Source organism: Pecten maximus, chromosome 1, assembly GCF_902652985.1.
Source record: "Pecten maximus chromosome 1, xPecMax1.1, whole genome shotgun sequence".
Lineage (NCBI taxonomy): Eukaryota > Metazoa > Mollusca > Bivalvia > Pectinida > Pectinidae > Pecten > Pecten maximus.
In genome coordinates, this window is record NC_047015.1 from 33,627,061 (window position 1) to 33,645,186 (window position 18,126).

The window sequence follows — 18,126 nt, forward strand, 5'->3', positions numbered from 1 at the left end:
TCGAACCCGAGACATCCGAACTGTAGACGGACACTCTAACCATTTGAGCTATCTGGATTACTTATATGTCAAAGCATTTCTTTTACGGACGTCCCGACGGTCCCCGATTGATTCGTCAATTGATATAGAAGTGCTAGCATTAGGTTCATTTAATAACTGAATATATCTTCTGTATTCAAATTTAAGATATACATCAAAGATTCAATGAACGCTTGACCTACATGTAGGTGGTGATGAGCTTTCTGTGAAATGTAAAGTATACTGTTGTCAGTTGGCAATTTATAATGATTTTAAGCTGACTGAATGCCATCAAGGACATAATAAAATAGTTCGCCAATGGCATTTCACGCGGAACGTCGTATGAGCTTCCCATGAAGGACACTTTTATAACGTTGATTAACTACATACTGTCTGATGGACGATTATGAAACCGATATTTTACGGAATTATTTCAGCCGATACAAACATATTTGTTACAGACTATACAACATGGGAAATCTCATTCTCCCTGTAATCGTCCAATATCTGTCTCTACAAGGATAATGGCATTGAATGTTACAACATCACCAAGGAGATTAATTCTGACAGTTAAAACCAACAAAACGTTGAGCTGATCAATATCTGCCTGGGGATATTGACGGACGGGGATGCAATCACACATTCGGAATTATTTGATTTATTCGGCAATATTATCAAATTTTTACAGAATGCTTTCCCTGCATGTTCTAAACTCCCTCCCATAAACTCGCCACTATTACCCCCGTCAATGACATGTTACAAACAAATGTATACCCACTCGAATAATAACGTTGCTTTATTTTCAGGAGCACATGCCGTGATTAAAGTTCTTGCAAACTCCTTTACATACTCGTGCAACTTGCTGTTGGGATGTGTCTTAATTAAACCATCAACATTGCTAACTATCTCTTGCCAACTATCCCCAATTCCTTGTGTATCTCGGGCTATCATAGCCCTATTGATATAGTATTAGAACAATGCAGACTTCGGTGAAAATCTGAGTTGTGTGGCTTAATCCCTTCCTTGGCAAACCGGAACCACGGTCCTTCTGGTGATGTTTTATTATTTTCCTGCAGAATTAATGGAACAGAATTTTACAATCCACATAGGCCGAGGAATAACACGTTATTGCGGTTTTTTATGCTTTTTTTATGCTTTTTTTTTTCAAAGGCTTTTGCGTGTCTTCCGTTTACGTAGTCTTACCACCCTAATATCTGTCGGGTCAGTTAGTAGTCGAACATCGGAAATGGTTTTGAGATAAAAAGTACATGTTAACTTAAGATTATTTTTCTCCGTCTTTGACACATAACTTCGGTAAAATGTCACAGATCTAGTTAAGAGGTGTGGAATTAGAAAGATTTATGTTTTTTTCTTGAGGAATGAAGAATGTCATCTGCGCTTTCCAATGTTCATGAGTTTAGTAGTACATGCAAACCAGTCATAATAAGTATTGTGTGGCAAAATAAAACAAAATGGATGACATCTTACTTTATATCAAAGTATCTCTTTAATTGGGCTTCATCCTTGCTTTAGATTTGCTACTCAAAACGTCGGTCTTATACCAATCCAAAACTCCTTTGAGACAATTGCATTGGTTGTTTCCGTGACCTCTCGGGGAAACCTATCAGCCGATCCAACAGGACGCTTTTACCAACTGAGCTTACCTCTTAAAATTCTGTAGTGATTGTAGGACAAAAACACAGATAGTTTTGAAAGAGTAAACATAGACCTTGATAGGTTTTCGGAAATTGTTTTCTGAATATTTTATATAAAAAGCATAAACACTGTATTTTATGCCGGCATGAAAAATAGGTTAAAGTATATTGTAGGGAATCGTTTTTCCCCGAAGATACATCATATATCACCCATTGGCCTGCTGTCATTGTCAGTTACTTTGATCGGGCCATCAGGATCCCAAAGGCTTAGATTATTAAGTTAATCTCTTCTATCCAAATTTGATATTTTTTATATTCGGGATTGAAATGGATTTGTTTTTCATTTAACTCATCTGTACATTCATTGCTATCAAATTTTTTGACATTCAACCTTTGTCGCTTGAGCGGTTTAATATTTGTCATAGAAATTTTAACGAAAGGAATTGGTGTATTATCACATTTCACAAATTACAAGTTTTATTTTAGTTCGATTTTCATCAATTTATCTAGCTTTCGGAAACAAATGAATTCTTCATTTCGAATTTGTATTATTTTGATATGATGTTATGCAATAGCTTATGTTGTCTATTTCAAGATCTCATTTCAGCTTTGAAATGGTGATTGGTTCATTTTTTACAGCTTTAGAGTAAATAGATTTGACAGCGCAAAATTCCCCCATTTGTTCAAATATTCGTTACTTACGGTAGATTTGATATTTTAAGATATTGCAGGATTGAGTTGGGCGTAATTTGATATTTTGTCGTGACAAATGGTTAATGACAGCATCATCTTACTGCCATTTTTATGTGTTTTCTATCTTATAGATGGTATTGGTGACAGCTGGGAAGATATTGACAGATGTTAAGAAATTTTGAGATAACAAATCACGTGGCAGCAAGACGCTTCCATAAATAGAGATTAAAAAGTGTTTTTTTCTGTTTTTGTTAATATTTCAGGCAGTGTCGGGTACATGTTTTAATGATTGTTTCTAATTATTTGAATTTGATCTATGATGTCCTGCAATATCAGAGTAATTCAGATGGCTGATTACATGTAATTCCTCGTCTGTTTTATAGTGGATTTATCATTTGATGTGAGAAGAAATACCATGTTAGATGTTAAGAAATTATTGAGGGCTTCACAATTATCCATTATGCGAATGAATATATTGTTACCACTATATAAAGGTTTTGAGCTGTCCCTACTTACTGATTTACAACTGTAGTGTAATGGTGTAATGTTACTAGTGATCAGTCTTTGGTTAATGCAGATCTGTCCTTAAATATTAATCTGATATAGAGTTATTCAATATCTGTCCTTAAATATTAATCTGGTATAGAGTTATTCAATATATATCCTTAAATATTAATCTGGTATAGAGTTATTCAATATATATCCTTAAATATCAACCTGGTATAGTGTTATTCAATATCTATCTTGCGTATTTCAATATCTCATTTCGGTTATGAAATTGTGATTGATATTTTTCTTAGTTTTTGATAGATGATGGTTTCTTTTGTACAAATATATGCTGCTTCACTTACCTTTCTCGAACACTTCTTAGTATTATTCTCATTTGTATTTATTTGCAATGTCGAGCAGATATTTTCTATAGAACTTGAAATCAAAGACACTGCAGTCCCTTCAACATCAGCCGCTTGCCTCCATCTGTTTTTACAACTAACATGGATAGCTTACAACTGATTTCAGTATCCCAATTGTTAATTTTCCATATCGATGTAGTAACAAGGAATCCGACAACTGACGGAAACATTAACAACATAAGGTTTCGAGAGATGCAGGTTGATCTAGTCCACGCAAATCCTTAAAAAGGAAAATGGTGGAAGAAATGAAATATTCACTCGGAGCATGTAAAGCCAACAAAGGCACTCATTTTGTCATGTTTTACATGAGAAACACCCAGCTTAAATATAACATAACTCAATAACTGTCAATTTACCCTGTTCGACACACGGTACCCTAGATAACTCGTATAACAGATCTTAACATTGGTCGTCACTCAATCAGAGACACGATGCCTCAAGCCATATACCAAATAAGGTCATTTCCTTTTCCGACAAATATAATTTGACTGTTTGTGCACCAGACAGAAGACCGACAACCTCAGCCTTTCTCCAAACCAAATCTACATCAATCTAGATATCTAGCACAGACATTGGCCCTCGTTAATGACGGTTAGCTAATGTCTGTTATGATAGCATGAACAGTCGGAGATTTACGTATTGGCATTTGATATTTAGCTTTATGATGGAAATTAATACTATTTATACTGGACCCAAAAGGATTGAGGAAACAATAAGTATGTTATGTGTGTTCCGGAGGTCATGGTTGGTACTCAATGTTGGGTTTATGGTGGTGTTACAATCACTCCTATCCATAGCAGAGCCTCAATCATAGGGTCCTAGAGGGCAACAATTCTCTGTGGAGTCCAGGGACAGAATCTCTTCAAGGCCGCGACTTGTATAGAATAATCTATGCCCTGCTCTGTTCTAGAAGGTTGTTGACAAATACTATCTAAAACGTACAGATATTGTGATGGACGAATATTCCGTTCAATTACATGTTTACCTTAGCTATGACCATTAATAAAGTACATATAAGTACGTTTGTGGAACAGTGTCGGTGATTACTTCAAAATGTTCAGCCTTATCTATATAGGAGAATAATGTTCAATTTTAAAGAATAAATATCTACAAATTTGCACAAAACTGGTCATGCAATATACTAAAATGTTTTTTTCTGGACATGAAGTTTCTCAAAGCTATCAATATTACGATTCCAACCGTTTCTTCTGTAGAGTTACTTTGCGGTTGGATGTAGCAGGGAATAATTACCCGAAGTCACACTTATCAAGCTAGAAAAAAAACAAGCTGTTATTCTCACAAATATCTATAGCACACAATAGGGGCATTTGTTTGACTGGATTTGAGTTTAGGTACGTATAAACACTTATTTGTTTTTACCTTGAAATGCAAATGGCATCTGTGAATAATTACACAAATATGAAATGGAGGCATTTCAATCAATGAAAATGTTCCCATAGCATACTACATTAGTACTAAGACATCTGATCACAGTAATGAGGATGTTTTCAAGACACCAATACCTCAAACTCTGCAGTTGCGCATTTTTCCTAAACACAGTCTCATTGCCATGTTCAGAGATATTAATTAATGTCGAATTCGAGCATTTTTATGGTTGAAATGCCTCCCTGTATGTTTATGGTTGAAATGCCTCCCTGTATGTTTATGGTTGAAATGCCTCCCTGTATGTTTATGGTTGAAATGCCTCCCTGTATGTTTATGGTTGAAATGCCTCCCTGTATGTTTATGGTTGAAATGCCTCCCTGTATGCCATATTTGTGTGATATTATTCACGACTGCTATTTACATTTCAATGTCAAAATAGGCTCCGTATAATATAACGTGCCAGTGATTGTTTGCTATAGATACTTGTGAGAAAAGCGGTACGGTTATTTTGTGCAATACATGTACATGTGATACAAATTCGCATTTTTCGCATATTTTGTTGATTTACAAACAGCTTAAAGAATTACATGTCAACAGCAAGGCCAATGGTTAGCCTTATTACATACTAAAAATTGATCAAGTTACTTCTGTAAAATTGCATCATAGTAGTCATTTATAGGCTTGTAAAATATCACTCATATCACTGGGTTTTCTCTTTAGGCTACCCTTAAAAAATAATTCGTATATCACCGGGCTCTCTAATACTTCCAGTGGACAATCAAACCTACAAAGTCCTTTAAGAATTCGCTGATAGGGGATGTGGCTGATCGAGAGGCCTCTGTAATTACCTGTGCTACAGGGTGACATTTACAGAGTACTATCACGATCCAATGACAGCGATGACATAGGACTGCCTAGCAATTACAAATTCCTATTGACGATTGTGAGTGGATGAGACACAGGCCGCGTGCGGTTTACTTTGGTCAGTCGTACCGTGTTGTGTGCACGAGACGAGATCAACAAAACGTGACTCCTGGACAGATGACGTTCTATAAGCTGTCTTTCTCATACAAACATTTTGGTACCTTGATCCTTGTAATAAATCGGGAATAGAGTGACCTTATTGGACTAAATACGCGTTATATGAACGTCTGTTTGTTACTTATGCTGTGTTGTGTGCACGAGACGGGATCACAAGAAGTGGCTGCTGCCTTACTTTACTTTCAGTAGTCTTAGCGACCAAGATTACTTGCGACATATCCTGTGTACTGTGACGACCAAGACTACATTCGACATATTCTGCGTACCGTGACGGCCAAGACTACATTCGACATATCCTGTGTACCTTGACGACCAAGACTACATTCGACAGATCCTGTGTACCTTGACGACCAAGACTACATTCGACAGATCCTGTGTACTGTGACGACCAAGACTACATTCGACATATTCTGCGTACCGTGACGGCCAAGAATACATTCGACATATCCTGTGTACCTTGACGACCAAGACTACATTCGACATATCCTAAGTACCTTGACGACCAAGACTACATTCGACATATTCTGTATACCGTGACGGCCAAGACTACATTCGACATATCCTGTGTACCGTGACGACCAAGACTACATTCGACATATTCTGTGTACCGTGACGGCCAAGACTACATTCGACATATCCTGTGTACCGTGACGGCCAAGACTACATTCGACATATTCTGCGTACCGTGACGGCCAAGACTACATTCGACATATCCTGTGTACCGTGACGGCCAAGACTACATTCGACATATCCTATGTACCTTGGAGACCAAGACTACATTCGACATATCCTAAGTACCTTGACGACCAAGACTACATTCGACATATCCTAAGTACCTTGACGACCAAGACTACACTCGACATATCCTAAGTACCTTGACGACCAAGACTACATTCGACATATCCTAAGTACCTTGACGACCAAGACTACATTCGACATATCCTAAGTACCTTGGAGACCAATACTACATTCGACATATCCTAAGTACCTTGACGACCAAGACTACATTCGACATATACCTTGACGACCAAGACTACACTCGACATATCCTAAGTACCTTGACGACCAAGACTACATTCGACATATCCTAAGTACCTTGACGACCAAGACTACATTCGACATATCCTAAGTACCTTGACGACCAAGACTACATTCGACATATCCTAAGTACCTTGACGACCACGACTACATTCGACATATCCTAAGTACCTTGGAGACCAATACTACATTCGACATATCCTATGTACCTTGACGACTCCTATGACTCAATAGTGCTTCAGCTTTTTACTGGACTTAACACACGCTATAAACATACACGGTAGTGTGATAATACGATTGCGCGTGCGTTACACTTTTACCAGCCTAGTTCTATTACCGGTGTCTCGGCCAGTGTGATTTTGTTCCTGTCATCAGAACTACGTAATGTAAACTGTGGTGTATGTAGTAAGCTTTGAATTGTTGCCATTGTGTTGCCAACATTGGACCGAATGGTTCTGTTCTGTGCCGATCTTGATTACTCGTCAAGTGACAACCGAAAGGTAGGGCGGTTTATTGTTTGTATCCATATATGGTAAAGAGAAAATAATTGTCTCCATTACGATTTTGTAAAGGGCGTTTTCGTCATTTATTATCAGAAAGTATATACTCCAATGAGTGTAATATGAATCATGTAAACAGATGTTGCCTTAGACGATATTAAGAGAATTGAAGTAAATGCAAAACAAAACAAATAACTAGTAATTTAAACACATATTTGTTTTCTCAATTTTTGAGATTGTTAACAAAACGTCAGCATGAGTTTTCAATAATCTTACCTCAAGGTATTGTGTTGTCAATGTTTTCCTTAATAGCATGTTTTCGAAATCCACTTGTCCGCTCATTTAACAAAACTATACATCTTAAGAATTTCACAGAATTACGTCTTGGTACGCCACCATTTGAGGATCCGATCAGTCTAGGCTGGTTTTTAATTGTTAAGAATGTACAAATAGTTTCCTATTCCATTTCATACCTATTAATTCAAAGAGAGATTCTGTGATGACTAAAATGAAATCCGTTAGAGTAATCGGTTCACACTTTAAAGAATAATTTGTTCACAGTCTCAAAAGCTAAGAAATATTGGTATAAGTACAGTTTATGTATTAGTACGATTTATGTATTAGCACGATTTGTGTATTGGTATAATTTGTGTATTAGTAAATTTTGTGTATTAATACGATGTGTATTAGGACGATTTGTGTATTTATACGATTTATGTCTTAGTAAGATTTATGTATTAGTACGATTTGTGTCTTAGTAAGATTTATGTATTAGTATGATTTGTGTCTTAGTAAGATTTATGTATTAGTATGATTTGTGTCTTAGTAAGATTTATGTATTAGTATGATTTATATATTAGCACGATTTATATATTAGCACGATTTGTGTATTAGTACGATTTCTGTGTTCATTATTTATCGTTTATATATACTTGCTGTCATTATTTATTTTTGTTTCCTCCGTGTGTCGTTTTTATTCTCGCTTTGAATTGGTGTCAATGTATGATGAATGGATAATTATCTATTTCTATAATCAGTCGAGATTAATGATTACAAGAACAAAACAAGTGTTACTTGTACAAAATTGTGTCTTTTAAGACAATTTATTCATATATAAAGTAAATTCCGAATAGTGACACAGCAAGGACTCGTCAAGGATGCTAGGAATAGCACAGCTGTTCTGTCCTTCTAGGACTCGTCATTGATGTTAGGGACATCAAACAGCTGTTCTGTCCTTCTAGGACTCGTCATTGATGTAAGGGACGTCAAACAGCTGCTCCGCCCTTCTATGACTTGTCATTGATGTTAGGGACGTCAAACAGCTGTTTCCGTCCTTCTATGACTTGCCATTGATGTTAGGGACGTCAAACAGCTGCTCCGTCCTTCTATGACTTGTCATTGATGTTAGGGACGTCAAACAGCTGCTCCGTCCTTCTATGACTTGTCATTGATGTTAGGGACATCATACAGCTGTTCTGTCCTTCTAGGACTCGTCAGTACTGCTAGGGACATCAAACAGCTGTTCCGTCCTTCTCGACTCGTCAGTGATGTTAGGGACATCAAACAGCTATTCCGTCCTTCTATGACTTGTCATTGATGTTAGGGACATCAAACAGCTGTTCTGTCCTTCTAGGACTCGTCAGTACTGCTAGGGACATCAAACAGCTGTTCCGTCCTTCTCGACTCGTCAGTGTTGTTTAGGGACATCAAACAGCTATTCCGTCCTTCTATGACTTGTCATTGATGTAAGGGACATCAAACAGCTGTTCCGTCCTTCTAGGACTCGTCAGTGATGTTAGGGACATCAAAAAGCTGTTCCGTCCTTCTAGGACTCGTCATTGATGTTAGGGATTTCAAACAGCTGTTCCGTCCTTCTATGACTTGTCAGTGATGTTAGGGACATCAAACAGCTGTTCCGTCCTTCTAGGACTCGTCAGTGATGTTAGGAACATCAAACAGCTGTTTGGTCCTTCTAGGACTCGTCAGTGATGTTAGGGACATCAAAAAGCTGTTCCATCCTTCTAGGACTCGTCATTGATGTTAGGGATTTCAAACAGCTGTTCCGTCCTTCTAGGACTTGTCAGTGATGTTAGGGACATCAAACAGCTGTTTGGTCCTTCTAGGACTCGTCAGTGGTTCTATGGATATCAAACAGCTGTTCCGTCCTTCTAGGACTCGTCAGTGATGCTATGGACCAAACGTGCAGAAATCCAGAAATGGAAACAGGTGGTAGGCTTTAAACATAACATGCATGGTCAAACGTGCATTGATGGCTGGTTCCAGACCCGAGCTGTACTTAAGAATTACATTGTACGCAGAGAGCTCGATAATCTACCTTGCCCCTATAATTAATACAGACCAATTAGGAGCCCGGTAAATCAACCTGTATACAGGTAGGACTTTACAAGTCATACTGTTTTGTCCTGATCTGCCAAGAACATGGGTACTTTTGAATTCTATATTAATTAGCTCATTAATTCATTCTTCAGTAAGGTTTGCGTATAAATGGTGTATGATTTTAATACATATATACATATATTTACATTTACACGAATATGATGACTTTTCGCCCATGTAAAGAACTCTGTGCTCAAGAACTGTACAAAACACTCTGTAAGTCTATAGCACCTATAAGGGTCATCTAAGTAGCAAAATTTGGCCCGTACGCAGCTATTCCGGCCAAGCTTTGTCATGCACACGCAATCCATGCAGTGATATTTTACAAATCTTTAAATCACAACAATGGTGCAATTTAACAGAAGTAACATAATCAATTGTTTGCCTGTATCATGGCTAACCCTCATTTGTACCACATGAACATGTATTGCACAAAATAACCGCGCCGCTTTACTCACACGTGTCCGTAGCAAACAACAGGAGCATCGGTTTGACCGGATTTTACTTTATATTACACTGATTCTATTTTGATATAGAAATGTAAATAGCGATTGTGAATAATATCACACAGATATGACATACAGGGAGGCATTTCAAACATCAAAAGTGTTCTTATTAGGCACTATAAGAACTCTGACAATGGCAAGAACACTGTTTTTAGGAAAAAGTGCTCAACCGCTGCGTTTGGGACATATTTCTGAAGAAAAAATGACCTAGACTCACCAGTTTAACAACTTGTCTTGAAAACATTCTTCTTGCTATGATCAGGCGTCTTAATAGAATACAATTAGTGTTTTTCAATTAAATGAAATGCCTCCCTTTCTGCCATAGTTGTGTAATATTATTCGCAACTACCATGGCAATTCAATGTCAAGTGATGATACGCATATAAAGTTACATCTGGTCAGATACCTGATTGTTAGTTATAGACACGTGTAAGAGTAATGGTGTGGTTATAGACACGTGTGAGAGTAATGGTGTGGTTATAGACACGTGTGAGAGTAATGGTGTGTTATAGACACGTGTGAGAGTAATGGTGTGGTTATAGACACGTGTGAGAGTAATGGTGTGGTTATTCTTCAGGTTAGTTGATTGTGTGACTTATACTTGTTCGATGCTACATCTTACCACAAAGTAACTCTACAGCGAAAACTGTTGGCATCTACAGCAAATTGTTGGTTATTTTGGAAAACTATGTCCAGTACACTTACAATGGGTAAAGATAAATTCCAAAATGGATATGGCAGTGGTAGCGAGCCTGGCTCTCCAACTGGCCACCATACCATCCGCGATCGTAAGCCGGCGACTCGACAAAGCTCAACGGAGCTCTTTGATTTGGCTTCCAGGGTAGGCCTAATGCAGAAAAAAAATTTGGTATAGTGTATAACATGTTTTATGTAAATGTGTGTATTCGTTCGATTTTCACATTCATCATTGTTTTGCAATACAGATGACCATTTAATAGATGCTTTATCAGTAGACCAATCAATATCAAGAACTGCACCACACAGCTATTTAGACTCATTGAAACCAATGATGCTAGGAAATGGTGGAAATTCAAAGGGGAAGCCAGCCCAATCAAAAAGAGTCTTGTTATTTTGTTTAGCAGCCAGGGTCATTTAAGGACGTGCCTGGTTTTGAAGGAAAGCCGGAGTACCCGGCGGAAAATCACTGACAGTTCCAGACAACTTCCCCACGTGGGTTTCGAACTCGCGACCCAAATTTGGCGTGCTAGTGATAAAGTGTCGGGACACCTTAAACACTCGGCCACCGCGGCCCCAGAGTCTTAGGTTAATTCGCGTGAGTTAAAAACATCTAAAATTTTATATTGTGTAGGTTATTGTAAATTTGTAGCTGAGCACTATTCGGGGTTAAGAAGTAAGCGAAATTGAACGAAAGATAGTATTTGAGCAGATTGTTTCAATCGTCCTTTACTATTGGAATCAGGCTTTCAAATTAATACCAAGTTTCAGGCGGTTTCTCATTTCCTACAAATCCTCAGTATAAGCTGTTACCAGTGAATGGTAGTCGGTTCTTTTTATGTCCTTATTGTATCGCCCTGACACGACAACTTCAGCAGACAGTTTGACTGATGACTATTTGATTTCGGTCTGTGTAGTACGTCAACAGGTCTGGTGTCTACAGAGCTGGAACTTACTGCCGTGCAACCTTCAGCGATTAATCCGTCGTGTGGATATTATAGATAAATCACTCGATCGTGTAGAAATATAAAAAAAATAGAGGTTCGTTGTGGGTGGATCTTTTAGCTTAGGATTCTATGTTTCAAGGTAAACAAAACATTATCTTTGGATTCCACACTTTTCCCATTTGACGGATACTCCATTTTTGTATCGCCAACGACAGCAGAACATCAAAGTTAAATTAATTATCACGCGCACTTTCTGTATTACGTCGCTGATCCCTGTTCTGGAGTCGGTTACGTTGCTTCAGTGGCCGAGCTAGACCTGTATACCACGGATAGTTACATTAAAACATTGTGTTATTCAGCAAGGATATCGCAAGACGGAATAGATATACTTGTAAAAAAAACATTAAATGTAAATAAAAATATCCACGAAAGTGGGTCATATACATGGTTTTCGTACTTTTTGAAGTTAAACGCGATAATTTTATTTAACACGTATGTGACTTTAAAAATGACCCCTCATTTGTTAAAAAAAGGAAAATTGAAACAATATTTCAAAAAATCAATGCATACGAGATTTGAAAATTACTCTTTAGACGAAATGCAAGATTTATATCAAAATAGTAGAATATTTTTATAGAGAAAACTCAAGAAAAATATGAGGAGGAAACCATAACGTTGAGGTTGAAGAGGTAGGACTAATGACTAGCAACTTTAGCGTGACATGGGCCTTTTTATTGAAAAGTCAACTGGGAAGGCAGCCCTACATGTTAACACTATGATTTTGTAACACAATTCTTTGATATCGATCCTTTGTTCGGATAAAAGCATGCAATAGAGCTGATTGATTGTAAAATGAAGAACAAAACCCCAGCCACACACGTTGGACTATATGTAGTCCCCCAGATAATATAGTGAACGTAGTCCCCCAGATAATATAGTGAACGTAGTCCCCCAGATAATATAGTGAACATACTGACAAGTGTCTAATGTGTCTGGATTAATGAGGTATATAAACAAGTTGGATTTTTTTCGCATTATGTCAGATTTTTTAGCAATATTTTGATATCATAGAGTATAATCTTGATAAATTGTAGTTGTGAATGTCACCAGCACTAGACGAATACTCTTGTGTTCATCCCTGATATAATTTATACATCATTCATTCATATATTCCATTTATCATTTCGATTGACTTAATTGGATTTTTTACTTCCTGTCAGAGATTTTTTTTAATGGAAGCTGTATAATGTGATATACATTTTATTCCTTCCTGTTATTATATATATATTTATCTATTTTACAGATGTATAAATATATATATATAATGTATTTTTTTTATATACGTCCCCGGTAAGATATAGAATCTATATGTTGCTCTTTTACATAGATATATACAATTGTACGTGCATTGCAAAACTAATGCAACTTACATATTGACCGATTTTAGTGATATCAAAAAACGTGGATGTAAGTTCGTTAATTATCAGGAAATAGATCTAGTTACGTCATACAAATTGTGATCAATCCTTAGTCAGCTGTTAGTTGTGCCCATTCAATTTTGAGTCTGACCGAGAAAACAAAATGGCCGACAGATAGCCATCTTGACATCTGAAGTTTCTTGACAAAAGTACTTGCAGGTTTCCCTTAGTCCCTAGTTATGCTCATTTGACTTTGGTTCCGATTGGACCAAAAACCATAAGGACAAAATGGTCGACATGCGGCCATCTTGGATTTTGACACATTTAGGTTTCCCTTGGTCCGTAAGTATGCCCTTTCGATTTTAAGATAGGAAAATAATATGTTAACGCAGAGACATATATAGAGAGATTGGCAGCTCTATATTTGCCCTTATGTCTACGTGGTGGCCCCTGACCTTCCCATAATCCTTTGCGGTCGCTCGGTTCAGTCATCTCCTGACGCCATATTTGAGAAAACTTGAAAACCACACACATAATTATCGATAATTTCTATTTGAAATCATCACCAAGATCCAATGATGTGCTTTAATTTTATTAATATCAAAGTGCAGAAGTATCATCAATATGAAATATATCACAATCTGCTGTCAAAGTGTTTGTATTTTGAGTATGAAAGTCAAGCACACCACAGGGAAGATCGGCGGGAATCTCCAATTTTCGAAAAGTCCCTAGACTTCTATGGGGTTTTCGAAAATACGGATAAATGACAACAATGTGCATGATAAACAAGACCATATCCCATAAGTATGATAGTTTTTGGATAATGTAGTATCTTTTGTAGTGGCCTAAATAAAACGATGTGCTTTTTGTGTGTATTTGAAATTGACGATGTTTTGGTCTGACGTAATGGCGGATTAACCAGAACATGTCGAATAAGTTCCAGTACATCGATACACACATGCGCAAAGCCCGACTTACCTGTGTTCGCGTGTGTTTGATAGGGGACGAGGCGCTATCGATAAGGTGGTCACGAATAAAGGGAGCCACCACTTGTACGGGAATATAGCGATTTTACTTATCTCTCCATATATGTCTCTGGTTAACGTATATATAATATATGTATCATATATCATTTTCTATCTTACCTACGGAACGGGCAAACATCGATCTTTGATTTTGAGATTTGATATCGCTATCAATATTTCTACAGTAGTCCTGGTTTCCTAAAGATGCAAAAGGGGAGGGGGAATAGAGAAACATTTTATATAGAACCACTAAAATCACCTAATCGTGGTCGTCAAGATCCATCTGTGATCTCGTGTTTATTGGATCTGAATCGCAATTTGTGATACAGAGGAGGTAACTCTAATATGTTTATGCCCGGGTACCTGTTGTTGCACCCACGTCATTTAAACAGAAAGCTGTCGGTGACAGTCGATGGCCTGTTATGTTCTGTCCGTTGGTGTGTTGACAGTAGGCACAGCCATAGTGTAGTGTTTATTCTGACAGAGCTTCACACTGCTGGAGAAATATGTGACAGTATACTTACAATGGGTAAAGATAGACTCCAAAATGGATATGGCAGTGGCAGCGAGCCTGGCTCTCCAACTGGCCACCATACCATCCGTGATCATAAGCCGGCGACTCGACAAAGCTCAACGGAGCTCTTTGACTTGGCTTCTAAGGTAGGCCTAATGCAGTGTCGGTATGGTTCACTGAACGTCATAGTATCTGTCATAGTTGTCGGTGTCAACACTAACAGACATTTTAAGTATTATATAATTTACAACTTAGAGGCATGCTCACATTGCCGTAGTAAATATAACCCCCTGTCCAAGTATTTCTTCAGATGTAACCAATGTCACGGTTTTAGGTAATAACCGCTATATGGACATATACATGTAAAGTCTCCATCAGGTACATTGTTTTTTTTTTGTACTTTAATATGTAGACCCCAGTATATATATACATTTGATAGACTATGTAGACTCGGTATATACTATATACATTTGATACACTTTCAGAAACCTTGTTGGAAATATTTAATAATTGATGCTAGATCAAGGACATTTAAAAGTTATAATCTTAATTTGTTAAACTTGAGGTAGGAAATTTTGCTTTTAAATGGTTATTTTTATGTTTATATACAGGTTTGAGTACTGATATTCTTGTGAAAATTAATTAGTTTAGTTAAAAATCTAACTAATGTCCCTGATAGGATTAGAAGATTACTTAATCCAATTACAAATAACACTTTAACTATCTCAATATTTTCTAATATATCTTGTCTTTGGGGTTAAAATGTATTGCACTGATTTAACTTGAAAATCCACTCATTCATAACAAAATGTTCCTGATAAGACACTACTACACCTGTGTATAGTAAAGTTTATGGTGATATTTCATTTCACATAACAATTGACAAATGTTACCTGAGGCAAATGACTTGTTAAGAACCTGATATTGTCCTTTAACAATGCCCACATACCTTAATACATGTGGATGTCTTGAGATAAACATGGAGATATTTGAATCCTGCTAAAATTTTACGGTAACATATGTTAGAGATGATGACCAGCATAGCAATGTAAAAACCACTTATTACATTTGGATATGTATGTTCAAAAGCACTTACATACAGTGTTGGATTCTGTAAAGGTAAAAAAAGACAATGGTTTGTGTAAAATGCTTGTATGTTGTATTATGTAGAATGTTGATGGCATGTTGATAGAGTTTCAGTTTATTTTTACATACAATTTTTATTATGATTTCAAGTTTTTATTCAAATTCAAATAATTTCTGTCAAAGTTGACTGTAGGAATTGATGCTCATAAAAAATTATGAATGATTTAAACTGATTAATGTATACACTTATGCACATTGAATTATATAATTGTAATGATATTGTGTAATACATTGTATGTAACTGATGCATTGTATGTTTTACATAATTATAGTTATATTATGTAATACATTGTATGATGAACTTTTGAATATATTGTGACCTAAACTAAAGTCATTCAAATCTAATGTTATCAATTTCTATATATTTTGGTCCTAAAAGGTCAGATCCTTCAACTAACCTGGTATCCAAAATCCATGTTATGATATAACAATTACATTTTAAAGACGGGGTTGGGAGAATAAATAACGCTTCACTGTTACAATATAATAAATATATATACAATGAGTGTTTATCAAATGGTGTTATGGTCCTATAACACACATTGGTCATCATGCTAACGAGGTTTTTAGGTTTGTGATCTACACTGGTTAGGTAGGTTACAGACCAAAACATGTGCCATTTGCTGAAACATTTATCGCTTAACATCAACAGAACACCAAGTTTTGAACAGTCCCATTTACTGAAACATTGATCGCTTCAACATCAACAGAACAACAAGTGTTGAACAGTTGTATCCTATTTGTCAGTGATGACAACAGTATAACTATAAGTTACTACATACATGTAGGTATCATGCTATCAAATATTTATTTGGAATTGTACGTATCAGAGGTAATGACAATTAGATTTTGATCACACGAGCATCAATTCCTACAGACAAATCATATTAATGTTTAATTTGTTATTCATTGTGTTGTTTTATTAATGTGTAGTGATAATTAGCACCTAGAAAGAAAAAAAATCACTTAAACTCTTAATGAAGACCTTTCTTGCAGGTTTATTTCACCACCAGTGTGGCAATAAAGTTGTGTCTAACACCACAAGTGGGCCACCAAGAGAACCTGTGATAATTAAATATGATTATAATTAATGTTGTTTGTAGGTGATGTTAATAGGGGACAGTGGTGTCGGAAAAACATGTCTTCTTGTTCGATTTAAAGATGGTGCCTTTCTCTCTGGCAGTTTTATTTCCACTGTCGGTATAGACTTTAGGGTGAGTTTAATTTTTTTTTCCTTTTGTTTTAATTTTAATTTACTATTTATGGTGATGGGTGTACTAAAATGAAGATATAAGTAATGATTTAAGAAAGTAAGTTATATAATATTGTAAGGTCTAGATCGAGACTACATTAAGTAAAAGAACCTAGTTTCAGCTTGTATACAGGTCTGACATGTACATTCCTCAAAATGGAAACTGACTCCATCTCATTAAACATGCTTGTTTCTGTGAGAATAATTTTGGTAATGGATGAAGTTGCTGAAGTTTTCTTTGACTCTCCCTTTTCTATAATTAACAGAAAATCTGAAGGCAAGGGAGGTTTTGACTATGTATAAAGTTACAATAGATCGATGTCACTGAAGGGATTTTTGTCACATTGAAAGAATTCTTGACAACACAAGGAAGAAGGAAAATTTTTGGGGACTGTACCAGATGGAAAATCTCAATCCAAGGGAAAATATTCTGTAGTTTCCCAAAAGTTTGAGACTCTGTTAAGCTGAATCTTTCTAATGTGGAAATCCTTGTTGCAATGACATTGAAAAATCTGTTTCGCTTTGTGAGGTAATCTCTGCCATATGGCAAGAGCTAGATCGAGAATCTCTTTCACTATGTCGAGATATCCCTGCAATGGTGATCATGAGGGATTCCCTATATCTGCAAAGGAATTCCTGTCACTATATTGGTAATCTCTGCTATGGTGAGGGATTCCCTATATCTGTGAAGGAATTCCTGTCACTAACTGTTATATTGATAATCTCTGCAATGGTGAGGGATTTCCATGTATCTGTGAAGGAATTCCTGCCATGGTGAGGGATTTCCATGTATCTGTGAAGGAATTCCTGCCATGGTGAGGGATTCCCTATATCTGTGAAGGAATTCCTGTCACTATATTGGGTAATCTCTGGTATGGTGAGGGATTTCCATGTATCTGTGAAGGAATTCCTGTCCCTACCGATGTGAGTATGATCTCTGCCATGGTGAGGAATTTCCATGTATCTGTGAAGGAATTCCGTCA

General features: G+C 36.7%; 1 protein-coding gene across 6 annotated transcripts in view; it reads left to right on the top strand.

Moving 5' to 3' along the window:
* The window catches only part of LOC117330943 (ras-related protein Rab-26-like), a 131,001-nt gene that overhangs the window by 84,168 nt on the left and 28,707 nt on the right, over nt 1-18,126 (top strand). For 2 of the 6 annotated variants that reach the window (XM_033889530.1, XM_033889521.1), the window contains exons 1-2: nt 14,606-14,891; nt 16,995-17,105. The exons of 3 other annotated variants lie outside the window; for them this stretch is intronic. In XM_033889530.1, the coding sequence (XP_033745421.1) occupies nt 14,757-14,891; nt 16,995-17,105 (246 nt within the window). In that variant the 5' untranslated portion in view covers nt 14,606-14,756. Of the gene's footprint in view, nt 1-14,605; nt 14,892-15,545; nt 15,865-16,994; nt 17,106-18,126 lie in introns of those variants that run through there. One more of the 6 variants, XM_033889552.1, reaches the window with a different exon arrangement.